The sequence below is a fragment of the Erythrolamprus reginae genome, chromosome 2 (genome assembly GCF_031021105.1).
Source record: "Erythrolamprus reginae isolate rEryReg1 chromosome 2, rEryReg1.hap1, whole genome shotgun sequence".
NCBI classification, from domain to species: Eukaryota; Metazoa; Chordata; class Lepidosauria; order Squamata; family Dipsadidae; genus Erythrolamprus; species Erythrolamprus reginae.
Genome location: NC_091951.1, coordinates 239,316,933 through 239,330,689, shown reverse-complemented (window position 1 = coordinate 239,330,689; position 13,757 = coordinate 239,316,933). Strand labels below are relative to the sequence as shown.

Below are 13,757 nucleotides of genomic sequence, written 5' to 3'. Positions count from 1 at the left end.
CTGGGAAACCTGAATCTGAGTTTTCCACCCAGTTGAAAGTTCACATCCCTTGTCTCCCACCCACAAACCTGTTACGTTGCCCACTCAGATTGTGCCAGCATGGCAAGTCCTCCTTCTGCTTCCACCCAGGTGGGTGGGCATAGGATGGACTTGACCCACTCGAAAGAATGCTTTGTGGCTGCATCTGTTCCCTCATGGAAATCACCCCTCCCAAGTTCCCATAAACATCAGGCTTTCTATAGTGTGGCAAGCCATTAATTTATCACTATCTTCTACACCGGCTTGACATGGTGAATATGTTTATTACTTAGATTATTACTTACTTAGATTTGTATGCCGCCCCTCTCCGAAGACTCCGAATATGTACCATTAGGGAGAAGGATGGGCTGGCTGGAGTAGCTGTTGATTCTATTCTTTCTATCTATCTATCTATCTATCTATCTATCTATCTATCTATCTATCTATCTATCTATCTATCTATTTATTTATTTATTTATTATTAGATTTGTATGCCGCCCCTCTCCGAAGACTCGGGGCGGCTAACAACAATATAAAAAGACAATGTAAACAAATCTAATATTTAAAACAATCTAAAAAACCCCAATTTAAATAACCACTCATACATGCAAGCATACCATGTATAAATTCTATAAGCCCAGGGGGAAGGGAAATTTCAATTCCCCCATGCCTGACGACAGAGGTGGGTTTAAGGAGCTTGTGAAAGGCAAGGAGAGTGGGGGCAACTCTGATATCTGGGGGGAGCTGGTTCCAGAGGGTCGGGGCCGCCACAGAGAAGGCTCTTCTCCTGGGTCCTGCCAAACGACATTGCTTAGTCGACGGGACCCAGAGAAGGCCAACTCTGTGGGACCTAACCGGTCACTGGGATTCGTGCGGCAGAAGGCGGTCCCGGAGATATTCTGGTCCGATGCCATGAAGGGCTTTATAGGTCATAACCAACACTTTTAATTGTGACCGGAAATTGATCGGCAACCAATGCAGACTGCGGAGTGTTGGTGTAACATGGGCATACCTTGGGAAGCCCATAATTGCTCTCGCAGCTGCATTCTGCACGATCCGAAGTTTCCGAACACTTTTCAAAGGTAGCCCCATGTAGAGAGCGTTACACTATAGTAGTCGAACCTCGAGGTGATGAGGGCATGAGTGACTGTGAGCAGTGAGTCCCGGTCCAGATAGGGCCACAACTGGTGCACCAAGCGAACCTGGGCAAACGCCCCCCTCGCCACAGCTGAAAGATGGTTCTCTAATGTGAGCTGTTGCTTTGTTTGTTTGTTTTGTTTATTTATTTCATTTATTTATTTCATTTATTTATATTGTCCAATACATAATACACATTGAAGAAAAAGATATGTAATAATATAAGTAAACAAAAGAAGAAAAAATATAAATGTATAGGTGTATATTTGAAAGGAAGAAAAGATAAATGAGATAAGGAGAGACAATTGGATTTCTATGCCGCCTCTCTCTGAGAACTCGGGGCAGCTCACAACATATAAAATATACAATACAAAATATCTTAATCCAATTAACTAATTAAAAATCTTATTTAAAAACCCCAATTAGGTGGTTTTAGATTAGATTAGATGGTTGCTTCACTGGAGGCTGGCTTTACTGGGTCAAGGGAGAATAAGGCTGTTGCTCATTGCCAAGTTGGCTAGAGGTTAAGTTAGAGAAAGGTTCAGCAATTCCATGAAGGTGAGATACAAACAACTAAATGGAAGAGGAAAGAAAGCAAGATAAGAACAGTAACCAGCAAAATGGGGCCGGTACCAAATGCCTCTATTCTGGAGTTTGAAGTCAGACTGCTAGCACTCTTAGCTTCGTGTTGGCTGTTGGTGAATAACAAAACCACTAAGTAATAAGACCGTATTATTATTCGTGACCTCATTGGTAAATGAACCAGTGAACCTTGCATGCGTGACTGGGAGAACTGGTTGAACAGGAGTGAGATGTTGCTCTGTCCAATTTGGGTTTCGGCGGCTGTGATTTCAAAGCTGGAGGCGGGGCGTAATGTCCCTGAGGGGTTTTGGCTATAAGCCTGGGCTGTGTTCCAAAGACAAACGCTATGAATGTCAGCCTTTGACGATAAAGCTGGTACATCACCCATCCTGCCAACTAACAGTAGCCCTTCCTGAATTCCTAGACCTTGTCACAGGCCTAGTGGTAAATTTTTTCTGAGGGAACGGTACTGGGGAACCTCCAAAATTCACAGCCCCCATGGACCTGGCCTATGTAATTAACAGATTCACACTCTTATGGAGTGTGTATGGAGTTCACACTCACTGCCATGCCAATGACTGGCATCTGTGATCTCTACAAAATGGAGGAAGGGGGGGCAGCCACCTTATGTATATGTTTTCCAAAGGATCTAGGACAGGGGTCCCCAAATTTTGCAACTTTAAGACTTGTGGACTTCAACTCCCAGGATTCTCCAGCAAGCCATGCTGGCTGGAGAATTCTGGGAGTTGAAGTCCACAAATCTTAAAGTTGCCATGTTTGAAGACCTCTCATCTAGGGATTTTCCAGTTACATTGCAAAAGTTCTACCAAGCATTTCAGAGACTTCTGGAATTCACAAACAACAGTGTTGAATATAATTGCTTGAGATTTGTCTCTCCTTGCTCGTTAATCCCATAAAATGAAATACCTAAAGGGATGCCTGCAGCACCAATAGAGGAAGACAAGGAGCTTCACTAAGCAGGAGCATGAACTCATCTTCAGGCCTTTCTTGTGGCAACAAAAGTAGTAAAGTCATTCTTTGTTCTTACTATCTTGGTAGAATATTATCTACCCTCTCCTACTGGAGAGCACTGGACAGGACAACTTTCCTGCAACCTACTGGGAGTACTGGCTGGACTGGGGAGCATACAAATCTAATAAATAATAATAATAATAATAATAATAATAATAATAATAATAATAATAATCTCTCAAGCTGGCAATTTTAGATGACCCATCTAGTTTCCAATCTTCTCTTTTTGGAGGAGGTTTTAGGAAAAAGGATAGAACATCAGAGGCAGGAGATCCTAGTTAAATTTAATTATCTTATGTAAAGTGGTTCATCTAGACCTTTTTCAGTCGAGAGTTTAGATTTCGGCATGGGATGGAAAGAGCACTGGTCTCTTCATCAGGTCCTGGATGGAGGTAGCATGGCCTTCCTGTGGTAGCATTTAGTACCATCAGTTTTGGTGCTCTTCTAAGCTTCCTGTGAGAATTGGAGGTAGATGGCATTGCTTTATAATGGCTCTGCTTCTTCCTGAGGAAGAGTTTCCAATCAACCATATTGGAGGAAGAATAGTCCAGAGCAGGTCTTCAAATTTGGCAACTTTAAGACTTGTAGATTTCAATTCCCACAATTCTCCAGCCAATTTCCAGAATTTTGGAAGTTGAAGTCCACAAGTCTTAAAGTTGCCAGGTTTGGGAGGCCCTGCATTAGTCCCTCTTCTGTGGGGTACTACATAATGCTCAGTTATCTCTCTTCTGTTATTGAACACATTTATGAAACCACAGGGAATTTATTCTGTATGGATTGTGGGTAAGGTACATGTCTTCAGACAACAGTAGTTCCCTCAACCAAGAAATAAGAGATGAGCACCGTGCCCTAGACTCAGACGCCGGCAGACCTACAAGGGAAACCCTTACCATTTTTATAATTAATATGCATATGATACACCTGATGTATATAATATCCCAGACTAGCCTAGAGATTCCTGGAAGTTCGTCCCTAATGATTGGAGGATGCAAGTTCTTGGATGAAATAAACAATCTAAAGCTAAAACCCAGCAAGAGAAAGATTCTATTTGTTTGGAAAGCATTTAGCACAATGTCTTCCTCTTTGTTAGGTCAAAATGGCAATATGCTAGTTTAAAGGTTTAAAAAATGGTATGGGTGGGAGTAATGAAAATACCCATTCAACTGCATTTGGCTATTCTTTCTAGAAGGTGAGATACAGTATATTTATTACAGATTTCAATCAGAGATAGGCAGAATCTGAAAGATTTTCCAATTCTTTGGGGAGGGGTGAAGTACACTTCTCATAAAGTTGTGAATTATTTAGGTCAGTGTTTCCCAACCTTGGCAACTTTAAGATATGCTGGCTGGGGAATTCTGGGAGTTGAAGTCCAAATATCTTCACGTTGCCAAGGTTGGGAAACATTGCTTTAGGTGACCAGCCAGTTACTTGACAATATAAATCCTTAAACTTCTTGACAGCAACCTAGAATAGTCTCTGCTTATGGCCAGAGTCCAAATTCAGATTCAGTAATAGAAGACATGCTCTGCTATTATTTTATCTCTTCTTCCATTGCAGTTCTTGAAGCACTGCAAGTCATTATCATAAAACGAATATACCCTATCATTTGGTATTAATTAGTACACTAGACACATTTTAATAATTAGTGTCACATCCTCTTTAGGATGAGCCTCTATACATTAGCATAGAAATCATCCTAAAAACCTTGGGGTTGGTTTTTTTTAATCTACCAATGAATTTGCTACCCTTCTCTCTTAAAATTGTGAACATTTCCACTCATCAATTACTGGTAGCAATAAGTAATACTATAGGTTTCCTGGGACAAACACACTATCTCCATCCCTTGCAATTTAGCACTTTGGAAGAACTTTATAAACAGTAGTGGTGACATTTCTATCCATCTTAATGCATACTAGACTCTCAATTATTGTTTTCCAATGTATAAATTTTGGTTTCTTTTAAAAATAATTTTCAGAAAAGTAACATCCAAGCATATAATTATGCCTACTACAGTTGTAATGCGAACCCTAATATTTCCCTATCACTCATCTAAGTTATATATTTATTGGCCTTAACAGGGGTTATGGTTATCCATTACTTGCAAGGAGTAGGGTTAGAGGTTGATTTTCAAACAATTATCTACAACTAATTCACTTTTTTGTCGTGACTGACATTAACCTTAGGGAAAACAGTGGAAATCTCATATGATGATAAGTTGCTGGAAAGAAAATGCACAAACCCAATAGTTGCTATTAATAAAAGTGTAAGAGCTAGTGTATCTGCATTCATTGTGTTCATAACATGGTTAAACTATAACTACAGTTAACAAAATGTAACATATAATTTCACACCACATGCTGAGCCAAAATAAACTCATTATAGTTTTACATGATTGGCTGGTTCATATTTCACAGTGCTATGAAAAGTAACTTTTGACTTACTACCGTGTTTCCCCGAAAATAAGACACTGTCTTATATTAATTTTTGCTCCAAAAGTTGTGCTACGTCTTATTTTCAGGGGGTGCCTTATATTTCTCAAATAAGACAAATTCGCAGGCAGAAAAGCTGACACCCCCAAAGAAAGTGTACCGTACGGTACACTGATTACAGTACGGTACCTGTCAGTATGGCACCCACACACACAGACGGCACTTATATGGTACAACAGTATACTCCCACTATTGCAGCTTCCAGCCACCAGAGGAACTACAGTCTACGCACTGTAGTGGAGACTGTAATGGCGGTGAGACAGCAGCAGACTGTGTCTTCTGTACTGGATGGTACAAAGCGATTGAAGGGGCCAGCAGGGGACGCCACATTATTACGGTACTGCTATGAACAGCTTTGAATGGTACCGTATGTTTTTCCACCGTACCGTATGTAAACTTGACTACGCCTTATTTTCGGGGGGTGCCTTATATTAGCAAATTCTGCAAAACCTCCGACATGCCTTACTTTCGGGGTACATCTTATTTTCGGGGAAACAGGGTAGCAGGTTTCTTAGTGTATTTTGTGTCTCAAATTTCCAAGTCAAGCAAAACCCAACGATCATCAGCATAGGAAAGTTGTAGGTGGAAAATGATACACTTCTGATGTACCTCCATGCATTTTAAAAACATATAAAATTAATCGTACTGTCCTCTAAACTATAGTCCAACTCATAATACTAAAACTCAAATTGAGGAGTAAAATTTTCAAGTTACAAAAGTCAAAGGTAGAATTCTTTTAAAAATTAAAAACATTTTTGCATAATATGTGGCTTATGGTTCCGTACATACAAAAAAGCATTTTTCAAGTGGTTTGATTGACTAAGGTAATAGTGTCTACAACAAGACTATAGCACAGTGATGGCAAACATTTTTTCCCTTGGGTGCCGAAAGCGTGCGCCAATGCGCTATAGCACTTGTCTGTGTGCGCACACCCATAATTCAATGCCCCCACACCACACACCCCACGCATGCATGCATGACCCACACACACTGCCTTGCCCCTGTGAAGAGTGCCCCCTGCTCCCGTTTCCTGACTTCCAGTGGGCTCAGTAGACCTGTTTTTCACCCTCTCCAGGTACGAGAGGCTTTCTTGAAGCCTGGGAAGGGCAAAAACAGCCTCCCTCCGCCCCCTTGCAGTTTCCCCAGAGGCCAAAATCCCCCTCCCAGAGGCTCAGCACAAGCCAAAAATCAGCTGGAGCTGAACTAAGGCAACAGTTCATGTGCTGGCAGATATGGCTCTATGTGCCACCTGTGGCACACATGACATAGGTTAGCCATCAACGGCTACAGCAGGTTACATTGTTCGACCACAACTTATTTTTATTTTCTGCTTCAAAATTTGTCATTTACATTTAAATTTTTCACATACGATAACTCATGCCGCACGAATCTCAGCGGCCGATTAGGTCCCACAGAGTTGGCCTTCTTCGGGTCCTGTTGACGAAACAATGTCGTCTGGCAGGGCTCAGGGGAAGAGCCTTCTCCGTGGTGGCCCCAACACTCTGGAACCAACTCCCCCTGGAGATCAGGACTGCCCCCACCCTCCTTGCCTTTCGCAAACTTCTTAAAACCCACCCAGGCATGGGGAAATTGATTCCCCTGGGCCGGTCCGTTTTATGCATGGTATGTTTGGGATGCTTGATTGTTTTTACATTAAGGGTTTTAAACTGTTTGAATAAATTGGATTTGTACTATGCTTTATTGTTGTGAACCGCTCCGAGTCTTCAGAGAGGGGTGGCATACAAATCTAATAAATAAATAAATAAACCACTCAATCAATCCGCATGCAAGCAACACAGGTAAATGAATGTTACAGTGCCATATTGTAGCACCTGTAGGAACAATCTTTGTCTTATGTTCATTCACCCATCATGTTAATGTGGTTTAATTTTGTTTTAGTACGTTATGCATCATATGCATTGTGATTTGTAAATAATGGCAAAGGCCTTAGTGTACACCCCAGCCAATTGTTTTTTTATTCATTAAACTTGTTGGAAGGCCTGAAAGACAGGATTTAGGGACAGATCATCATGGAGAAAATCTATCTAGATGGTTGCCAAGAATTGGCACTAATTCGATAGCATATAATCAATCAATCAATCAATCAATCATGAAACATGATTAAGCATCACTATTCAATATAATATATAAACTACTTCAAATAAAAAGCTTTTAAATCAATCAGAGGATTAACCTCCATTAATCTTTCCCCTGTCCTGGAATATTTGAAGCATTAAATTCCTACATACGATTTTTGACTAAGCAATGGTGACTGAAGATGGATCTGTCGAGAGCAGAACTAATCACAGTGGCAGGACAAGGAGTTGGCAAGTATCAGCTCCTTGGAATTCCTCCCCAGATAAAGGAGAAGATCACCTGCACTCTATACGGTGGGTTCCAGCAGACTGTAAGACAGCAGTCTGCTGTGGTGAGTTTTAGAGCTCTGGAAGCTGATCGAAAGGCATTTTTGCTGAAGCCGCGGTTTGGGTTTGCATACACTTTTTCTTAATCACTTCTGGAAATTGCTTAACAGCCTTTTGGGTAACAAGAATTGTCAAAAAGACAAAGTTTCATTACACCAGGAAAATAAATCCTTAACAAAATGATTTTAATGAAAGCTTAAAGACTTTAAAAAAATTCTGATTATAGAGTAAAAAGCAAAAGGGTGATTAAAACACGGATCATGCAAAGTTATAAATGGACTAAGAGGTGGGATGGATTAGAAATTAGATTTTGAAATTAAATTCACTACCTCCACATGCCCTATTTTCAGCTTCCATGTGTCCCGTTTTTGGCCTCCTCCAGGCGATGGTGATCGCTATCCCCACTGCCTGGAATGGGCCAAAAATGGGGTACATGGAGGCAACGATAGGTGATTGTGCCAATGGGCAGCGATGGTACCAATAGACAGCAGTGATCCCCACAGCTTGGAACAAGTGATTGGTGGTATTCCGGGAGCCCTATCCAATTGCCAACCAGCTGCTCATGTTAAATCAGGCTGTGCTGAAGCTGACCAGGCTGTTTGCTATTTGTTCCAAGGAGGCAAATTGTTGAGTGGTAGAGGCAGATTTTGTTTCCTTGTTTTCCTCCCCAAAAGCTAGGTGATTTTATAATCCGGAGGGTCTTATAGTCTGAAAAATACAATAAGAAATATTCCCATGGGAAGATATGCTGGATTAGAGGAAAGCATAGGAGTAGAAGGAATAAAAAAGAATTAAAGATTATAGTTAGAAGAGAACTGTTAGTATAGAATAGAGCAAAATATTTACATTTGGAGGAAAAATTAAGGATATTTGGGGATAATGCAATTAGAGATTACTTTAAAGATTGCATGCCACTATAAAAAGATTTGATGGAAGTCGATAAATGAGTGGGGGATGTGGATTTAAAAATGACAAGCTACAAGAATGATATGGAAAGTTACACTGGATATACAAATGAAACCAGTTGGTCTTCATAACTAAAACGGACACACAAATAATAAAACAGAAGAATTACTTGGACAACATTGTTATCTTGGACTTTCAAAGCATGTATGTTAAATTTATGAAGGAGTTCCTGAGAAAAAGGCAAAGAAAAATGAAAAGAAATACACTTTGGGGATACTATTTAAAGGGATTAAAGAGCATTTTTTAAAATAAAGGGAAGGAATATAAAGTTGGCTTAGCTGATCAAGGTTAAAATACATAGGGCGTTTCTGGTAGTTTTTAATGGATTTTTTAGAATAGGATTGAATGATAAGATTTTAAAGATTGCTTTATATAAAATAGAAGATTCCATATCTTATCTTTTATATAGAGCAATCTTTAATCTTTATTAAAGATTTATAATCTTCCAATCTTTACTTTGGAAGAAGAAAAATTATGTTATATTTTGAAATAAGGAACACAAAGGGTTTTTTTTAAGGTTAAGATACAAATACACATGTATTATTTTTTGCAACTCGTAATGAAGTTTTGCTGATTAGGACTGATGAGGCTTTACCATTTGTTTTTGAGAAAATATGAGATGAAAATTTCTTTGGTTATAATATCAAAGGAGATGATACGTTATTGAAATTGTATTTGCCTTGATGAAGGGGGAAATAAGTTTCTTATATAGTTTTCTTTTTTCTTCCTTTTTTATGTGTACTTTTTTCTTTTATTTTTTTCCTTCTTAATTTATTGGAAACTAATTTATATATTTTCCTTAGGTTTTTTTTAATCTTTGTATCTGTAAAATTCAGTAACAATTATTAAAAAATGAAACTCCATGTAGGAGAGCATTTAAACAGTAAATTAATTACCAATAGTATCCTGATGAAAACAATCCACTTTACCAATCATGTTTAAGAAGAAAATAAATCAAAAGAGGTTTTGTATTAAGGCATAAAAATTGAGCCTATTTCTAGAGATTTCTTTGTACTGCCTTGAGCATTACACAAATATATGTAACCAGATCTGTTAAATGTTAAAATTCATCTCATTTTAAAATATTATCATTCAAGACATAAAAATGTCCTAGCTAAGATTTCATATCATATTTGTATGTTGTTTATTTAACCATAGTTGATAGAATTCAGAAAAATATCTCAAACTGCCTGATATACAAAGCCATAAATCATGTTTTACAAATCAGAGTACCCTGCTACACACTATTATACTAAGCAAAAAACAAATCACTTGTGGGATAGCTGATGCTGGATAAAGCACAACTGAACAGTTATCGGTCAACATTTTGACATATTTCAGATAAAATCTAGAAGGGTGCATTTCACCTGTAAAAGTCAGATCATAAAACAAGATGACCATTTGCTTTGCTTTATTTTTGTAATAGGGAAATCATGCAGGTGCAATAGCACCCCAGCTTACTAAGCCTCACCTCCACAACCTCTCAGGTGACTATGCATTTTCTAATGCCCTAAAAATGTATATACAATAATAACTAAAAATGAAATATTTTAGTTTTAACAGCAGGGTGGTTGAAAAAATAATTCTGGAGAAAAGAATGCTTGAAAGCTCAAGACCTCACCAAAATAAATATTTAGTGTAAGAACAGAAAATTTACACCATTCCATTTTATTCTCTTTCATTTTAGCCCAGGGCAGGGACTGTATCTTTTACCAACAGAGGACTTTCAAAGTCTAGCTTTATAAACCCTGCAGCACAGCATAAATATTGTCCATATATTCAAATGATTTCTGGGTGATATCTATATTAAAGTGTTCATCTGAGACTTGCTTAATAGTTTGAATGGGGCAAATTTTCTGGAGTGGAACAACATGTCCAATGAGGAATACAAGGAAGAAATCAGAACTCTTGGTTTGGACATATGAGTCACCAAGGTACATTCCCTTTCAATACCTTTAATAGTTAACTTGACCAAACTCCATTAACATTCTGCTTAAGGATTTTGGTCACATGAAACAATATGCTTTCACAGTTAGCACTTCACAAATCTAGTAACTCTATCCTCAAATGAACAGCAGCACAGGTAATGCCTTTGAATCTTATCCTGTAGACCAGGGGTCAGCAATCCCCGGTTCTGGAGCCGCATATGGCTCTTTAATCCCACTGCTGCAGCTCCTTGTCGCTGGTCAGCTCTATAATTGATAGAGCTTTTGGTTAGGACAGGTAGAGGAAAAAGGATGCCACGCTAGAAGGAGACTATGATGGGGGAGACGGATTTTTAGTCGGCTCCAGAACTGAACCAGGGGCTTCCAGTTAGGGCCTTTGTGGCTCTGTGAGTGTTTAAAGTTGCTGACCTCTGCGGTAGACCAAGGAATATTTTAGATTCTGATGGCAATTTTTTGAGTAGTAAAAAAGTTAATAGTGTGTCATGAGTGTCATTTTCTCCAAAAGATGGAAGAGGGAGGGAGGGAGAAGGAAATAAAAAAATATTTTTTTGAATATTGGAAAGGGAGAGCACTTCCTAAGATGACAACCTTAGGCAAAAAGTAATACTGTATGCCTTAAACCCAAAGATTACATTTGTAAGATGTACAGCATTACAGACTAGTTAGACAAATATAAAGACAGAGATGAAGGTAGAAGAGTTAAAACTGTCATAAAATCTCTGCTAAGCAGATTCATAATTATTCAAAACAAATCTAGAAACAACAGAGCTGTACAGGACTCTGTGATGATATGATTTCAACTAGGGACAAAATACAAATGTGGCATTCGCTGCCATCAAAATTTGGGAAAATACATAACTAATCATTTGTCAATATTATTCATGTAACACATGAAGCCACAACATGCAGTTACACTTGCAGTTATGCAATACCATTCCCAGTTCACCAGGAATATACACTGCTCAAAAAAATAAAGGAAACACTCAAATAACACATCCTAGATCTGAATGAAATATTCTCATTGAATGCTTTGTTCTGTACAAAGTTGAATGTGCTGACAGCATATGAAATTGATTGTCAATCAATGTTGCCTCCTAAGTGGAAAGTTTGATTTCACAGAAGTTTGATTTACTTGGAATTATATTGCGTTGTTTAACTGTTCCCCTTATTTTTTTGAGCAGTATGTGTTTGAGATGGTTCTGATTGCTAGTCCTCTGGAATCTAATATCCTGTAAATACATTTGGAAACTCTTGCATGTTGAGACTTCTAGCATCTTGTAAATGCTCCATCTGTTATAACCCCCCACTTCCAGGTTGATTCTTCTTTTTTGTATTTATTTCATGGGAAGAAATGAAGAAATCTCTTCTCAGAAACATTACTGTGAATATGCCCAGCCAGCACTGTGAGACATAGCAAAACTGCCTTTGCTGAACATTAGACCTTGAACTGATCTTAAAAAGATCCAATGCCCCAAAGTCAAATGCCTAAAATGTATAATTCTTCAGACAGCTATGGAAAAAGATTAACATTTTACTGACAACAGAATGGGAAAAATCCTAAATTGTGGGGGGGGGAGGTCACTCATATCTGCCAAATCCGATGAAAGCTATTATTTTATTTATTCCTACTTCTTCCTCTTTGATCACAGCTTGTTAAGGAACATTTTATTAACACTGCCATCTCTTTTATGTACGCTGAGAGCATATGCACCAAGACAAATTCCTTGTGTGTCCAATCACACTTGGCCAATAAAATCCTATTCTATTCTATTCTACCAGGAAGACTCTCTCCCATAAATGTCACACTTGTCACACACAAAAATGCTCCTGCTGGCCTTGCTACACCCTTACAGACCCTTCTTCCGCCTTCCTTTTTCTTCCTAATCTCTCTTGACAAATTTAACAATTCACCTTTACACACACACACACATACACACACACACCTCTGAAGGCCAATTACACAGTATTTCCCATTCCGATGCAATGCCAGAGGGGGTTATTTGGTTCAATCGTTAAAAAATAATAAAAATGGGAAACAGGAATTTTAAAAAAATTCTTATATTGGGGATTATAAGCATCCTGACTCCCAGGGATGTCTTGTATGGAGTCTGTTTCCCGGGACTGAAATGGAAAAGGCAGAAGGCGGAAAAAGGGAAAGGAAAAGGGGGAAGGGGGAGACTGGAGAGGGAAGGAGGAAGAAGGGAAGAGCAGCCTGACCCCACCGGTTCGCGCCCTTCCCCACGATCGGAGGTGGGGGGACCCCATCCGGAGCTCCCTCCGCCCCGCTCACGCCCCTCCCGCGCACCTTCGGCGATGACCTTCTTGATCCGCAGCTTCATGTCGCCCATCTCTAATAACTAATAACTAACATTAGCTAATAACTAACATTAAGATCTGATTTTAGGCCATTTTTATTATTTTATACTATTTTTACTATTAATTAACTATTAATTATTAATCTTGTGAATCTTTCTACTGTTATTTATATGTATTTATATTGTGTCACATTTTTATTAGTATTTTTATCTATTAATAATTTAATCCTTTTTTAATATTGGGGAGGTTTAATAATTAATGGATGATTGGAATGGATTCAATGTTGTGCATGGAATGAATGACTGGTATGAGTGCGAGGGTCGGGGTGGGTGGGAGTACGATATGGATGGGATGAGTGACAATAGTTTGAGTGATAGATTTGGCCCACCTGACGCTCGGGAGACAGGAGAGGAAGGGGCACTGATCTCTGGGGTGGCAGAGGGCCGGAATATCCCTGTGTTGCTGGGGAGAGGCAGATATGGCGGGGGCCACAGAGCTAGCCGTTCCAGGGGAACGAGAGACCGTTGCCTAATAACGGTCCCTTGTTCCGGCTCTGTGAGCCCAATCTTGGGTACTGGTGATGAGTGTAACTCTGGCCCTGGACTCAGGTTGCTGCTGCTCAATGCCAGGTCGGTGGTAAATAAAGCTCTCCTCATCCGGGATCTGATCCTGGATGAGGAGGCCGACCTGGCTTGTATTACTGAAACCTGGCTGGGCCCGGAGGGAGGTGTTCCTCTCTCTGAAATCTGCCCAGCCGGGTTTCAGATATGGCATCAACCTCGACCCCAGGGAAGGGGGGGAGGAGTGGCTATTATAGCCAGGGAGAGCCTTTGCCTGCGTAGACTCAT

General features: G+C 39.5%; 1 protein-coding gene across 1 annotated transcript in view; it reads right to left on the bottom strand.

The window, feature by feature from the left end:
- The window catches only part of LOC139158883 (cyclin-G-associated kinase-like), a 41,675-nt gene extending 28,736 nt beyond the window's left edge, over positions 1-12,939 (bottom strand). The window contains exon 1 of the mRNA XM_070736222.1: positions 12,899-12,939. Within this exon, the coding sequence (XP_070592323.1) occupies positions 12,899-12,932 (34 nt within the window). The 5' untranslated portion in view covers positions 12,933-12,939. The remainder of the gene's footprint in view (positions 1-12,898) is intronic.
- Positions 12,940-13,757: the final 818 nt, after the last annotated feature.